This window comes from Rhinopithecus bieti, unplaced genomic scaffold, assembly GCF_001698545.2.
Source record: "Rhinopithecus bieti isolate Rb0 unplaced genomic scaffold, ASM169854v2 scaffold_24996, whole genome shotgun sequence".
Lineage (NCBI taxonomy): Eukaryota > Metazoa > Chordata > Mammalia > Primates > Cercopithecidae > Rhinopithecus > Rhinopithecus bieti.
This window is the reverse complement of record NW_016811678.1, coordinates 793115-806798: the sequence shown is the minus strand read 5'-3', so window position 1 is coordinate 806798 and position 13684 is coordinate 793115. Positions and strand designations below refer to the sequence as shown.

The 13684-nt window shown below is 40.8% G+C and overlaps 1 protein-coding gene across 1 annotated transcript in view; it reads right to left on the bottom strand.

The window, feature by feature from the left end:
* LOC108543844 (S-adenosyl-L-methionine-dependent tRNA 4-demethylwyosine synthase) overlaps positions 1-13684 on the bottom strand; it is a 135652-nt gene that overhangs the window by 78902 nt on the left and 43066 nt on the right. Inside the window, exon 8 of the mRNA XM_017894649.1 lies at positions 5146-5263. Within this exon, the coding sequence (XP_017750138.1) occupies positions 5146-5263 (118 nt within the window). The remainder of the gene's footprint in view (positions 1-5145; positions 5264-13684) is intronic.

Below are 13684 nucleotides of genomic sequence, written 5' to 3'. Positions count from 1 at the left end.
TTCTAGGAACTACATCTGAAATGTGAATTCTCAGTAGCCGTACAACCTATCATTTCACATTTTTGAGCTACATAGGGCGTGAAAAGCATGGAAAAAGCCAGGCCAAAGTAATCTCATTTCCTTTTTAAACAAACTAGTAGTACAAACAAGTAGTACATTCTGATTTCAGAAAGCATTCAATACCGTTTCTCATGAGGCTTCAGGTAATAAGCCACAATTATCATGAGTCGCTCACACAAAAAGACTCTTGCAGGCAAATAAGGCAAATGGAGAAACACAGTCTGGATGATAGCGTAAGTGGATCAGAGGCTGGTTAAACATCCATATTCACACTGTGATGATTATTGGAGCAATGTCAATTTGGATTACAAGTCTCCAGTGGCAACATTTACAGGGCTTTGTCTTTTATCCTCATCTACATTTATGTAAACACCTTGCATATAAATAAACAAAGGACTGCTTATGTACTCGAAGGCGGAACTGAGTCCAATTGAATAACTAATCTCTGATACCAAATATGCATTTAAAACATCCCCAGAAGAAATTCTAGTTCTTCTCTTGGAATTCCATATGATATTGTTAATACTATCATAGAAATCATCCTCTACTACATTAACTCTTTATACTTTTCTCTCCCAAGATACACAGGTTTCTATAAATTTTGCATTTAGGTAAAGAAAAAAACTGTACATTATAGGATAGAGAGATCTATAGTTGACCACAGTACAAATACAAGCCAACAGTGTATAACTGCTGAAAATCATTGTGTGGAATTCTGCTTCTAGCCAAGATGGAGTAACAGAGAGGATTTACAATCCTACCTGAAATACCAAAAAATGGACAAAATATATGAAACAACAGATTTCAGAACATGAGACATCAGGCAACAAAAGACGGTGATCCCATAGAGATAGGAAACAATTAAGGTGAGCCCTCCCATTACCTCAGCTTACTGTCTAGAAACCTTCCAGGCCATGTAGCAAAGAGAGACTACCCAAGCGAAGCCCAGTGGACTCTTGACATTGGAAAATGGAACAGATGACAAAGGTGACTACAGTTTGCAGGATTGAAAGCTAGAGAGATGAAACCTACAAAGAGACTCCAAAAGTCTACAGGGGATTTCTCTCAAGTATTTGCCCAAGTACTGTTTAGCACATTCACAAGAGAAACACTACTCAAGGATGGGAAACAACCATTTTTGGAAGACTAGACATTTAGAGAAGAAGCAATTACAGAACTTGAAGACACAGTGATAGAAACTATCCCAAATGGGATGGGTGTGGTGACTCACGCCTGTAATCCCAGCACTTTGGGAGGCCGAGGCAGGTGGATCATCTGAGGTCAGGAGTTCAAGAACAGCCTGACTAATATGGTGAAACCCTGTCTCTACTAAAAATCCAAAAATTAGCCAGGCATGGTGGCATATGCCTGTAATCCCAGCTACTAGGGAGAGGCTGAAGCAGGAGAATCGCTTGAACTCTGGAGGAGGAGGATGTGGTGAGACGAGATCATACCACTGCATTCCAGACTGGGCAACAAGAGCGAAACTCCGTCTCAAAAAAAAAAAAGAAACTATCCCAAATGAAAAGAGGGAGAGAGGAAGGGAAGGACTGGGGGTAATGCCTGATGCTTACAGCAGGCTGAGAATTGTACCTGTTTCTGCCAGTCAGACTATAAATCTAAAGATGCACAAGGCATTAGGTAGACTACATAGAAGCGTCTTGCCTCAATAGTGAGGAATAATTAGCCCTATACTGAGTTGGCTCTTGTCTTATCATCTAAGAAGCTATAAAAGTAAGATATAAAGCTCAAATTATTTCCAAGTAACTTAACCTCGTCCCAGGAAAAAAAAAAAAAACTGTTTATAAGAGTGTTTATATAAAAATATCCAAGCCAGGTGCGGTGGCTCAGGCCTGTAATCCCAACACTTTGGGAGGCCAAGGCGGGCAGATCAGGAGGTCAGAAGATCAAGACCATCCTGGCTAACAAGGTAAAATCCCATCTCTACTAAAAATACAAAAAATTAGCCAGGCGTGGTGGTGGGCACTCAGTTACTCAGGAGGCTGAGGCAGGAGAATCACTTGAGGCAGGAGAAGCGCTTGAATCCGGGAGGCAGAGGTTGCAGTGAGCCAAGATCGTGCCACTGTACTCCGGTCTGGGCAACACAGCAAGACTCCGTCTCAAAATACATAAATAAATAATAAAAATAAAAATATCCAGTACCTAATAAGGTAAAATTAGGTCTGACATTCAATCAAAGATATAAAGCATGCAAACAGATAGGAAAACATGACCAATGAGGAAAAAAAATCCATCAACCAAAGCTGATCCAGAAATGACAAAGACATTAGCGGATTAGGACAATAAAACAGTTATAACTGTATTCTACAGGCTCAAAAAGGTAATAGATGTGGAAAATATAAAAAGTCCCAAACTGAACTTCTAGAAATGAAAACTACAATGTCTAAGTTGAAAAATATATTAAATAGGATTAATGGAAGATGAGACATTACAGAAGAAAAGATTACTGAACTTGAAAACATAGCAATAGAAACTATCCAAAATGAAAAGTGAGACAGCAGAAAGAATTTTTTAAAAATGAATAGAACATGAATGAGTTTTAGGTCAAATTCAAGCAGGCTATTACACATATAATTGTAGTCTTCTAGGAAGCAAGTGGGTGAAGGGGGGAATATTTGAAGAAATAATGGCCAAAATTTGTCCGAATTTCATGAAGACCATAAATCCACAAAACCAAGACACTCAACAAAACCCAAATAAAAGAAACATGAAGAAAACTACACTGAGGCACATTATAATGAAAATGCTCAAAATCAGCATTAAGAGAAAATCTTCCAAGTAGCAGGGGGTTGGGAGAAGGAAGATCCTATTTAAAGGACCAAACAAAAGGATGATTGATTGCTGAACTCTAATCAGAAGCAATGTGAGCAAGAGGACAGTGGAGTAACATCCGTAAAGTACTGAAAGAAAAAACTGCTGTCAACCTACCATTCTATATTCAGCAAAAAATTACTGAACTTGAAGATACAGTGATAGAAAATGAAGGCAAAGTAAAGCCATTTGCAGATATATGAAAGCTGAAAGAACTCATCACCAACAAATCTGCACTATAAGAGATGTTTAAAAAGTCGTTGGAGTTGCCACAGGTAAATTTAAATGAGAGAAAAGAAAAAAAACAAGTAGTCCTTCAGGCAGATGGAAAAGGATACTAGACGGAACACAGACCTACATGAATAGAACATGGTAACTACATGAGTACCGAAAATGGTAACTATATAAGTAAATATATGAGATTCTAAGATTGTAAGTATATAAATCTTTAGTACATAATAGATGCTTTGATTGAATTAAATATAAAAATAGATATTTTTGTTGAAGAAAAAATAATAATAAAGTGTAGGCTTTAGAGGATACGTAAAACACTCAGTGTGCTGGTTTACACCTGTAGTCTCAGCTGTGCAGGGGCTGAGGCAGGAGGATTCCTTGAGCCCAGGAGTTCAAGGATATAGTGAGCAATGATCATACCACTGCACTCTAGCCTAGGCAAAAGAGCAAGACCCTACTTAACCAAAAAAACAAAAGTAAAAGTAAAATGTGTAATAAAAATTACATACAGGTTAAGAAAGAAATAATGGAAGTACAGTATTGTAAGGTTCTTCTACATATTAAGTGAGATAACATCACTCAAAGATATACTATGAAATGATAAAGTAAAGTGTAGGCCAGGTGCAGCGGTTCACACCTGTAATCCCAGCACTTTGGGAGGCTGAGGCAGCAGATCACTTGAGGCCAGGAGTTCAAGACCAGCATGGCCAACATGGCGAAAAAATTAGCTGGGCATGGTAGCATATGTCTCTAGTTCCAGCTGCTCAGGAAGCTGAGGCAGGAGAATCACTTGAACCTAGGAGGCAGAGGTTGCAGTGAGCCAAGATCTCATGCCACTTCACCCCAGACTGGGTGAAAGAGACTCTGTCTCCAAAAAAAAAAAAAAGGAGGTATACTGTAAAACCTTGAGCAACTATTAGCAAAATGTTATTGCTAGTAAGCAAACAAAATATAAAATAGAGTCATTTTAAAATTGAATTTGAAAGAACACAGAAAACAGGAAAAGGGAAATCAAAAGCAGATGAAATAGAAAATAGCAAGAAAAATTTAAATCTATAACGAAATCACATTAATATAATCTACCCTAATTAAAATATAGACATAGATATTAAAATACAAATATATATATATATATTTCTCTAGTGCACCAGACTGACGGTTCCTTGAAGAAGATACAGTTTCCTGTGTTTCTCTGCATTGCCAGACTGTCACATAAAAGGTCTCTCATAAATACAGAGGGTAAGTGGGGAGGGGGAAGGAGGAAAGGAGGCAGGTCTACTGATTCCCATTTTACTACTCTTCCTTCCACAGGAAACTAGTATTATTACTCATTCATGCAACTATAACCTCCTTAATAAGGTAAGACCACAAAAATCCAGATATGACACCTCTACATAAAACACTTCTAATTAACCCAATCTCTTATCATATGAGCTTTTCTATGCATTTTTTTTTTTTTTTTTTTTTTGAGACGGAGTCTCGCTCTGTCGCCCGGGCTGGAGTGAAGTGGCCGGATCTCAGCTCATTGCAAGCTCCGCCTCCCGGGTTCACACCATTCTCCTGCCTCAGCCTCCCGAGTAGCTAGGACTACAGGCGCCCGCCACCTCGCCCAGCTAGTTTTTTTTGTGTGTGTTTTTTAGTAGAGACGGGGTTTCACCATGTTAGCCAGGATAGTCTCGATCTCCTGACCTCGTGATCCGCCCGTCTCAGCCTCCCAAAGTGCTGGGATTACAGGCTTGAGCCACCGCGCCTGGCCTCTATGCATTTTTAATAGCTTTCCCAATGACAGCACTTTTGATCTGTGAACTTGACCCGCACTAATAGTAATATCCCAATAAACCAAGCAAAAAGGTAACTCAACAGAAGCGATCGCAGAAATAAGAAGGTGAATCTTTAGACTGCTATATCTGCCACTGTGAACAGCTGCTGAGCTAACTAGAGAGAGACTTCATTCTAGGTATTACATTAGAATGCCTAAGACTATATAGTCATATAACAACAATTCCTGAAGATTTTCACCTTGTTTAGTAAGGGCTTCTCGGAGAGCAGCAGTTATCATAGCTCTTCTTTCACCATCTTCATTCCTCCCCATGTTCCTGAACAAACCAGACTTCTCTTCCTGCTGTTCCTTTTCTCTCTGCATTAAAATAAAAAAGAATGAAATCCAGAATTGGCAATGTGCAATGTAAATAACAGCACAATCATGAACACCTAGCATCAAAAAAAAGGTCCATTATGAGGCCGGGCACGGTGGCTCACGCCTGTAATCCCAGCATTTTGGGAGGCCAAAGCAGGTGAATCAGCTGAGGTCAGGAGATTGAGACCAGCCCGGCCAACATGGCGAAACCCCATCTCTACTAAAAATACAAAAATTAGCTGGGGATGGTGGCTCACACCTGTAATCCCAGCTACTCAGGAGGCTGAGGCAGGAGAATCACTTGAACCCAGAAGGTGAAAGTTGCAGTGAGCCGAGATCACACCACCACACTCCAGCCTGAGCAACAGAGAAAGACTCCATCTCAAAAAATAAATTATTATAATTTTTAAATTTTCTTTTAAAAAAGGGCTGTTATGAACCATGGCCCACAAAATCCGTCCTCTCCAAAGTGAACACACTCACAATGACACAACAATCTAAAGACATGCCAGGATGCTCTTTTTTAAAGTAACTATATACTCAAACATACACACCCAAAAACCGTAAATCTACAATTCACTTATCTAAGTGTCAAACATTTTCAACAATCTGAGTACAGATAGCTGCCTAACTTCAGCAAGTTGCTTATTTTCTCTGAATTTCAATTTCCTCACCTGAAAAGGGAAAAAAATAACAATAGCAATAGAGAAGAAATATGTTGAAGGTTAAATGAAATAAAATCACAGCACAACCCCTGATGTATAATAGGCATTCAATAAATTATAGCTGCTGCTGATATTACATCTCTAAACCCCCAAAACAAGTGAAAAAAGTACTCGAAGCCACCCTGAGAGCCATCAGCTCAGAGACCAAGTCACCCCACTACCACCAACAGCCTTCCCAATGGCTCCTTCTCCTTTATTTTATTTTTTGAAACGGAGTCTCGCTTTGTCACCCAGGCCAGAGTACAGGGGCACGATCTTGGCTCACTGCAAGGGTTCAAGCAATTCTCATGCCTCAGCCTCCCGAGTAGCTGGGACTACAGGCGCGCACCACCACGCCTGGCTAATTTTTTTGTATTTTTAGTAGAGACAGGGTTTCACCATGTTGGCCAGGCTGGTCTAAATCTCCTGGCCAATGTCCACTTCTAGATGATCCTATGCAGGATATTTTTCTTCAGTGATAGAAAAAGAAACACTTAAGAAATCTGAAGGATAATATAAAACTGATTGTGTTTCATGTTGACTTTGACCACCAGGAAATTTCATCAGCACACCTTTGATTACTGTTACAAAACCTTGCACTATGCTGGTCTTCTATTCATTGTAATTGGCTTGATATGACAAGATGACCCTCATTCCCCCTTTCAATTGATTTCTTCCTCTCTTTTTAAACGTTTATTTGTGTATATTTTTAAATATATCGCCCTATCTTTTTGGGAATGGCAGAGTGCTAAGTAATAATTTCAGAGATGACACACAAGATCTGTGTTAGACTTTAGGGGAGATACTCATCAAATCTTACGGACAGCTGCAGAAATTCACAATAACTCATTTTGGCAGTGGTCCTACCACCGAGCCCCAGACCACCTCTGGTGCCTATTTTAAATGTCCAGCCATCCAGCCCCCAGGTGAATAAGTGAAAAGACTCACCGTAACACCCTTTCTACTTTAACATGAGAATATCTCACAGATGAGATCTCAGATCTGCTTCAAACTAAAACAGAAGGGAGTATACAAAGGGTACTTGGGGGAGGATGGCCCGTAAGTTGCTGGTTGATGAGGCCAGGCAATAGGTAATAAGAATTCACTGTATCACTCCGTGTACTTCTGAGAACATTCAATGTTCCCCATACATAGAACGTAAAACAAGATTAAAATTTTTAACACTTGGCCGGGCACATTGGTTCACGCCTGTAATCCCAGCACTATGGGAGGCTGAGGCAGGGGGATCACCTGAGGTCAGGAGTTCAAGACCAGCCTGGCCAACATGGTGAAACCCCATCCCTACTAAAAATACAAAAATTAGCCAGGCATGGTGGCGGGCACCTATAATCCCAGCTACCAGGGAGGCTGACACAGGAGAATCGCTTGAACCCGGGAGGCGGAGGTTTCAGTGAGCCAAGATTACACCACTGCACTCCAGTCTGGGCGACAGAGAGAGACTCTGCCTCAAAAAAAAAAAAAAAAAAAAAAAAAAAAATTAACACTCACAGAAAGTAAATGAAATTTGGAGTCAATATCTCTACATTATCTGTTACTTCAGGGACATGCTCTGAAATAGGAAATCAGTGAAAAAAGTACTTTAGAGAATCAAATGTACCAAATGAGAAAAAAAAAAAAGCCACATTAAGTCCTATCTGTCCTAAAAGTCAGCATTCCAAATTACTAAATATAATCAAAATGCAAGGCAAATGAACATTTTTGCTTCCAGTAATAGGGTTCTTAATTACATACTACCGGATGGAGCTGAAAAAATTCATAAACAAACATCAATCATTTGTTCTTATAATAAATGTAATTAGTTTAATGCTAGGCCTTTTATACAAATAAAAAGGCTCCAGTTATTATTTTGTTAAGATAGTTTAAAATAGAAGGAATCCTTTGCCTTTTGTTTTCCGAGATGAGGCTTCCCTACGTTGCCCAGGCTGGTCTCAAACTCCTGGGCTCAAGTGATCCTCCCGCCTCAGCTACCCAAGTAGTTTGTTTTTTTAATCTAAAAGCAAAGGTGTGAGCTTGATAAAGAAGTCTTGTGATGAAGCAAAACGAACAAATCTCAACCTTGAAAGCATTTAAATTCTCTGAAGCAATTCTATAGCAAGTCTCTATAATTCCTCCACAAATCATGCAAAAAATTGATAAGAGATGGCAGTATTTGCCCTCAAAAGCCTCTGTCACCACAAAACATCACCAGCTTATTTGCTTAACCCAAAGGCCAGATAAATCCAAAACTGGACCCAGGCCCATGACACTGGCCTCTGACCACTGTGCCCAAAGCACCAGACACCCTCTTGGGGTTTTAAACAGAGACTTCTGGCCCCTACAAAATGAACAGACTCCAAAGGACGGCCATGGAATACTGTCCCTGTCCCTTCACTAGAGAAAGTATCTACTATAAAATGTGAGTGTTGCAACCCCAGAGTCAGTCATAAGAGCTATGATTAAACGTCTTGAGCCCTCAGGACAAACAAAATTCATCATTCCTTCCCTCTAAGGCAGCTCAATCCTATCTTCCATATGCAGTAGTAACTTCGTTTCTGAAAAGAAATGTAATGGTTTATAACACTCCGCAAGGGAGTTTAATGCACCATTCAAATTATAACTCTAATCTGCTAGGTGCAGAGACTGTTTACTCTCTGCCCAGAATATAACAATATAACAACCATGTAAGACCCATATAGTTTTGTGTATTTATTCATTTATAGTTCTTACGTGGCCTAAACAGAAATAAGTAAGATCCCAGAATCAGCCAACCTTGATTTCTTCCTCTCCTGTACCATCCCATTTAAAGATGAGTGGCCAAATTCTGTAACCACATAACCAGCCCAATCTGGTTCAATTATGTGTAGTAAACTTGTAAGCTGTATTTCAGCTGCCATGAACCCCCAGGTTGTAAGTTAGGTAACTCGAGCACAGATGAACCCAGTGTGCCCAATGTGTGACACCAGAGGCAATCAGAACTAAAAAGTCAACCACAGGCAGAACCAAAGGGCTCAGATCAGGGAAAAGAGAGAATTAAGAAGCAAGCCTCGGCATTACCTCAGGGCATGTGCCAATCAGATCATGTCTTGGCATCACCTCACGGCATGCTCCAATCAAATCACACCTCCTGGCATCACTTTGTTGCAAGATCCAATCAGATCACACTTCACTAATTATACTGCCTCATGGTAATCCCTCTGCCTATAAAACCTGCCCCAGCCTCTAGCTCAGGGAGACAGATTTGAGTGTTTCTTCCTATCTCCTTGCCAGTTGACTCCCAATAAAGACTTTCTTTTTTCCAAACCAGTGCCATGGTATTGGTTTCTATTTACATCCAGCAGTGAGCCCATTGCCCAGTAAAACAGTTCTAGGGTTTCATTTCCTAACATAACTGTTCTCTCCACCTACAATGCCACCGTTCTTGTCCACGGCCTTGATTTCTCCTAAGGGACGACAGCAAAAGCCAAATTAAATGGTCTCCCTGTTTCCAACCTCCACTTCCATTCCTCCCATCTCCCATACCCATCACACTTGCCTTGAAACAAAACTCATGTCCTAGCCAAGCTGCAGTGGCCTGACATGCAAACAGGAAAAGCAATTACGAGCCAACTTCCTAAGCACTTATGAAAATGGCAATGAAGGCCGGGCGCGGTGGCTCAAGCCTGTAATCCCAGCACTTTGGGAGGCCGAGACGGGCGGATCATGAGGTCAGGAATCGAGACCATCCTGGCTAACACGGTGAAACCCCGTCTCTACTAAAAAAATACAAAAACTAGCCGGACGAGGTGGCGGGCGCCTGTACTCCCAGCTACTCGGGAGGCTGAGACAGGAGAATGGCGTGAACTCGGGAGGCGGAGCTTGCAGTGAGCTGAGATCTGGCCACTGCACTCCAGCCTGGGCGACAGAGCGAGACTCTGTCTCAAAAAAAAAAAAAAGAAAATGGCAATGAATACACAAAACGTTCTTTATAAACCGACAGGACTACATGAATCTTATAGAATAATAGGAATAAAGCAGTGGTACTAATGTTTTTTGTTTGTTTGTTTTAAATATCATACAATACTGGTTGGGTGCAGTGGCTCATGCATGTAAACCCAGGACTTTGGGAGACCAAGGCAGGAAGATTTGGTTAAGCCAAGGAGTTGGAAACCAGCCGGCGACAGAGGTGGAGATCCAGCTCTACAAAAAAAACAATTTTTTTTTTTTTTTTTTTTTTTGAGACAGACAGTGTCTCACTCTGTCGCCCAGGCTGGAGTGCAACGGCGTGATCTCAGCTCACCACAAGCTCCGTCAGCTGGGTTCACATCATTCTCCTGCCTCAGCCTCCCGAGTAGTTGAGACTACAGGTGCCCGCCACCACACCCAGTTAATTTTTTTTGTATTTTTTTTTAGTAGAGACGGGGTTTCACCGTGTTAGCCAGGATGGTCTCGATCTCCTGACCTCGTGATTCACCCGCCTCGGCCTCCCAAAGAGCTGGGATTACAGGCGTGAGCCACTGCGGCTGGCAAATTTTTTTTAATTAGCCAGGTGTGGTGGCACGTGCCTGTCATCTGAGCTACCTGGGAGGCTGAGGTGGCAGAATCACTTGAGCCCAGGAGTTCAAGGCTGCGGTGAGCTATGATCATAGCACTGCACTCCAGCCTGGGTTACAAAGCAAGACCCAGTCTCTAAAAGTAAAAAAATAAAAAAATAAAAAATCATACAATACGATAAAACAAGGCAAAAAACTGATTTGCTAAAGACTTTAAAACGCTATATAGTTGGAAACTGACAAACAGGAGTTATACAAGAAACAAGCTTTTTTACTAAAACATACATTTCTCCCAGGAGAGAGTCTTTCTGATTGATCCTTTTTTTTACCATCATGTGATTCCTTTTCTTATCAATTCCTATAGAAAAGGTTGGCTAGGCTGGGAGTGGTGGCTCACATTTGCAATCCTAGCACTTTGGGAGGCGGAGGTGGGTGGATCACCTGAGGTCAGGAGTTTGAGATCAGCCTGGCCAACATGGTGAAACCCCATCTCTACTAAAAATACAAAAATTAGCTGGGTGTGGTGGCAAAGGCCTGTAATTTCAGCTACTGGGGAGGCTGAGGCATGAGAATCACTTGAACCCGGGAGGCAGAGGTTGCAACGAGCCGAGATGGTACCACTGTACTCCAGCCTGGGCAACAGACTCTGTCTCAAATAAAAGATTGGCTATAGAATGCCCAAATTCTCTAGAGGTCATTTTTCTAGACAGTCAACCTGGCTAGGCCTGGAGCCATGCCCGCACAAGGTGGGCATTCAGAAAATGTTGGTTGAATAAATGAAGAAATGCCTCCAAACTATCAGATAGCTATTTCTAGACCTGGAAATTTAGACCACACTTCTTTCAGTAACTAATTCTAAACCTGGTAACTTTCAATATTAAAAACTCAGGTTGGACGTGGTGGCTCATGCCTGTAATCCCAGCACTTTGGGAGGCTAAGGCGGGCAGATCACTTGGGACTCAGGAGTTCAAGACCAGCCTGTCCAACATGATGAAACCCCACCTCAACTAAAAATTTAAAAATCAGCCAGGTGTGGTGACATGCGCTTGTGGTCCCAGCTACTCGGAAGGCTGAGGCAGAAGAATCACTTGAATCTGGGAGGCGGAGGTTGCAGTGAGCTGAGATCACACCTGGGCAACAAAGCAAGACACCATCTCAAAAGAGAGAAAGAAAAAAAAAAAAACTCTTCTTTATGTTTAATTATACATGAAGTAGAGTTTTAATATTAATCTAAACTAATAAAATTAATTATATCACTGAAAAGGAGTCACAGTAAAAAAATAATAATAATTAATATTTAATAACTTTTGCTGTAATTTAACCCCACATTTAGAATCCTATTTCTTTAATAAATGAATCTCCAACATATCACTCACTGGTCATGGTTCAGTTTTAAAATGATCAATTTTCACCATTACTCAAAGATTTTGTATATACTGCATTCTAAAAATGCCTTTTGAACTTGTGGAAAAGCAGTGTGCCCAAGCGTGTCAAGAGCTTTACTCTGACACAGTAATTCTATTTTGGATAACCTACCTTAACAAGATAACGTGGGGACTCACTGTTAAGTGCTCCTAGCTACAGAGACCATGGTGAGTCAAGACAGTTTAAGGGCAGCATATTGGGCTTGAAAGGATATCACCTCCTGTTTCTAGGTGAAGTAAACACTCCAAAGCCTTAAAAATAATTCTGAAACTAGCTTCCTGTTATTCCACTGCAATACCAATATAACTTTATAATCAGAACTGGACATACTGAGATCCTTCTGCAATTTAAATAGCTGGTAAATTGAAATGTTTCTCCAGTGAGTAACTGTCAGGCATTTGCCATTTATTTCCAAAATTAATGATGCTGATGTTAGTGTTTGTCTGCTTAGCCAGAACATTGCTGTGGGGAGTATTTAGCAACATTTATTTACTGCAGGAAAAAAAAAAAAAAAAAGTAGCAATAGGCTTTACAAATCACAACATAAGAGAAACAGAAAATAAATAATATAAAAATTACCAGGCTCCTCCTGACTCGTGGTTCTCTAAACACTACAACTTCTCTTCTGAGAACCACCCTTCCCTGGGGAGACAGCCAAGAGGAGTGACATAGACAGATGGAGTCCAGGCTTGAACCCGTCAATTTACCAGCCACCTGACGATGGACAAATGGCTTAACCTAAGCCTCAGTTGCTTATCTGTGAAATGCTAAATTGCAGATAATAATAGTATGATTATCTCAAGGTCACTGTGAGGATTGAGTGAAATAATCTAGTCTGTATTTTGATTTCTCCTTTTTTCCTTTATTTTTTGAGACAGGGTTGTCTCAGGCTATTGCCTAGACTAGAGTACAGAGGCACAATCTCGGCTCACTGAAACCTCCTTCTCTCAGGTTCAAGCGATTCTCCTGCCTCAGCCTCCCGAGTAGCTGGGATTACAGGCGTGTGCCACCACGTCCAGCTAACTTTTGTATTTTTAGTAGAAATGAGGTTTCGCCATGTTTGCCAGGCTGATCTTGAACTCCAGACCTCAGGTGATCCACCAGCCTCAGCCTCCCAAAGTGCTGGGATTACAGGCATAAACCACTGCACCCAGCCTCCTAGTATTTTAAACCTACACTGGAACTCTCCTCTCTCCCCACACCCCCTAACCCATTCTCCTATTCAATCAAATCACATTGCCTCCCACTGCCTTCACGAGAAAGCTCAGCCCTCCACTGCAGGACTTGAGAAGCCTCTAGGATCCTACCCCGTCTTCCTTCTCTATGTCACAGCTCCACACATCCCTACCCCTACTCAACTCCAGGCACACCAAACTGTTTAGGGTTTCCCAAACATGCCACCCCTAACACCCCATTCCCCTGACATCTCCATCTGTCTCCCTAACATTCCAGTGTTTCAAAGTTTAGTGCTCTAGTTCTTAGAAACTACTCTCATCCTTCAAATTATCTTCAGTCCTAGAAGTCTTAGATATTACTACAAAGGGAAGGAAGCAGAATACCATGGTGGTGTTTTGGTAGGACCAAATCTATCCTATTTGAAGACATATTCTTATATAAGTTAATATTATATTCTAATTATTAACTATTATAGTTAATATATTCTAATTATATTGGAATAATAGTTAATATATTCTAATTTTAATTATATATATTATACTAATAACATATAATTATATTAGAATAATTAGTTAATATTATATTCT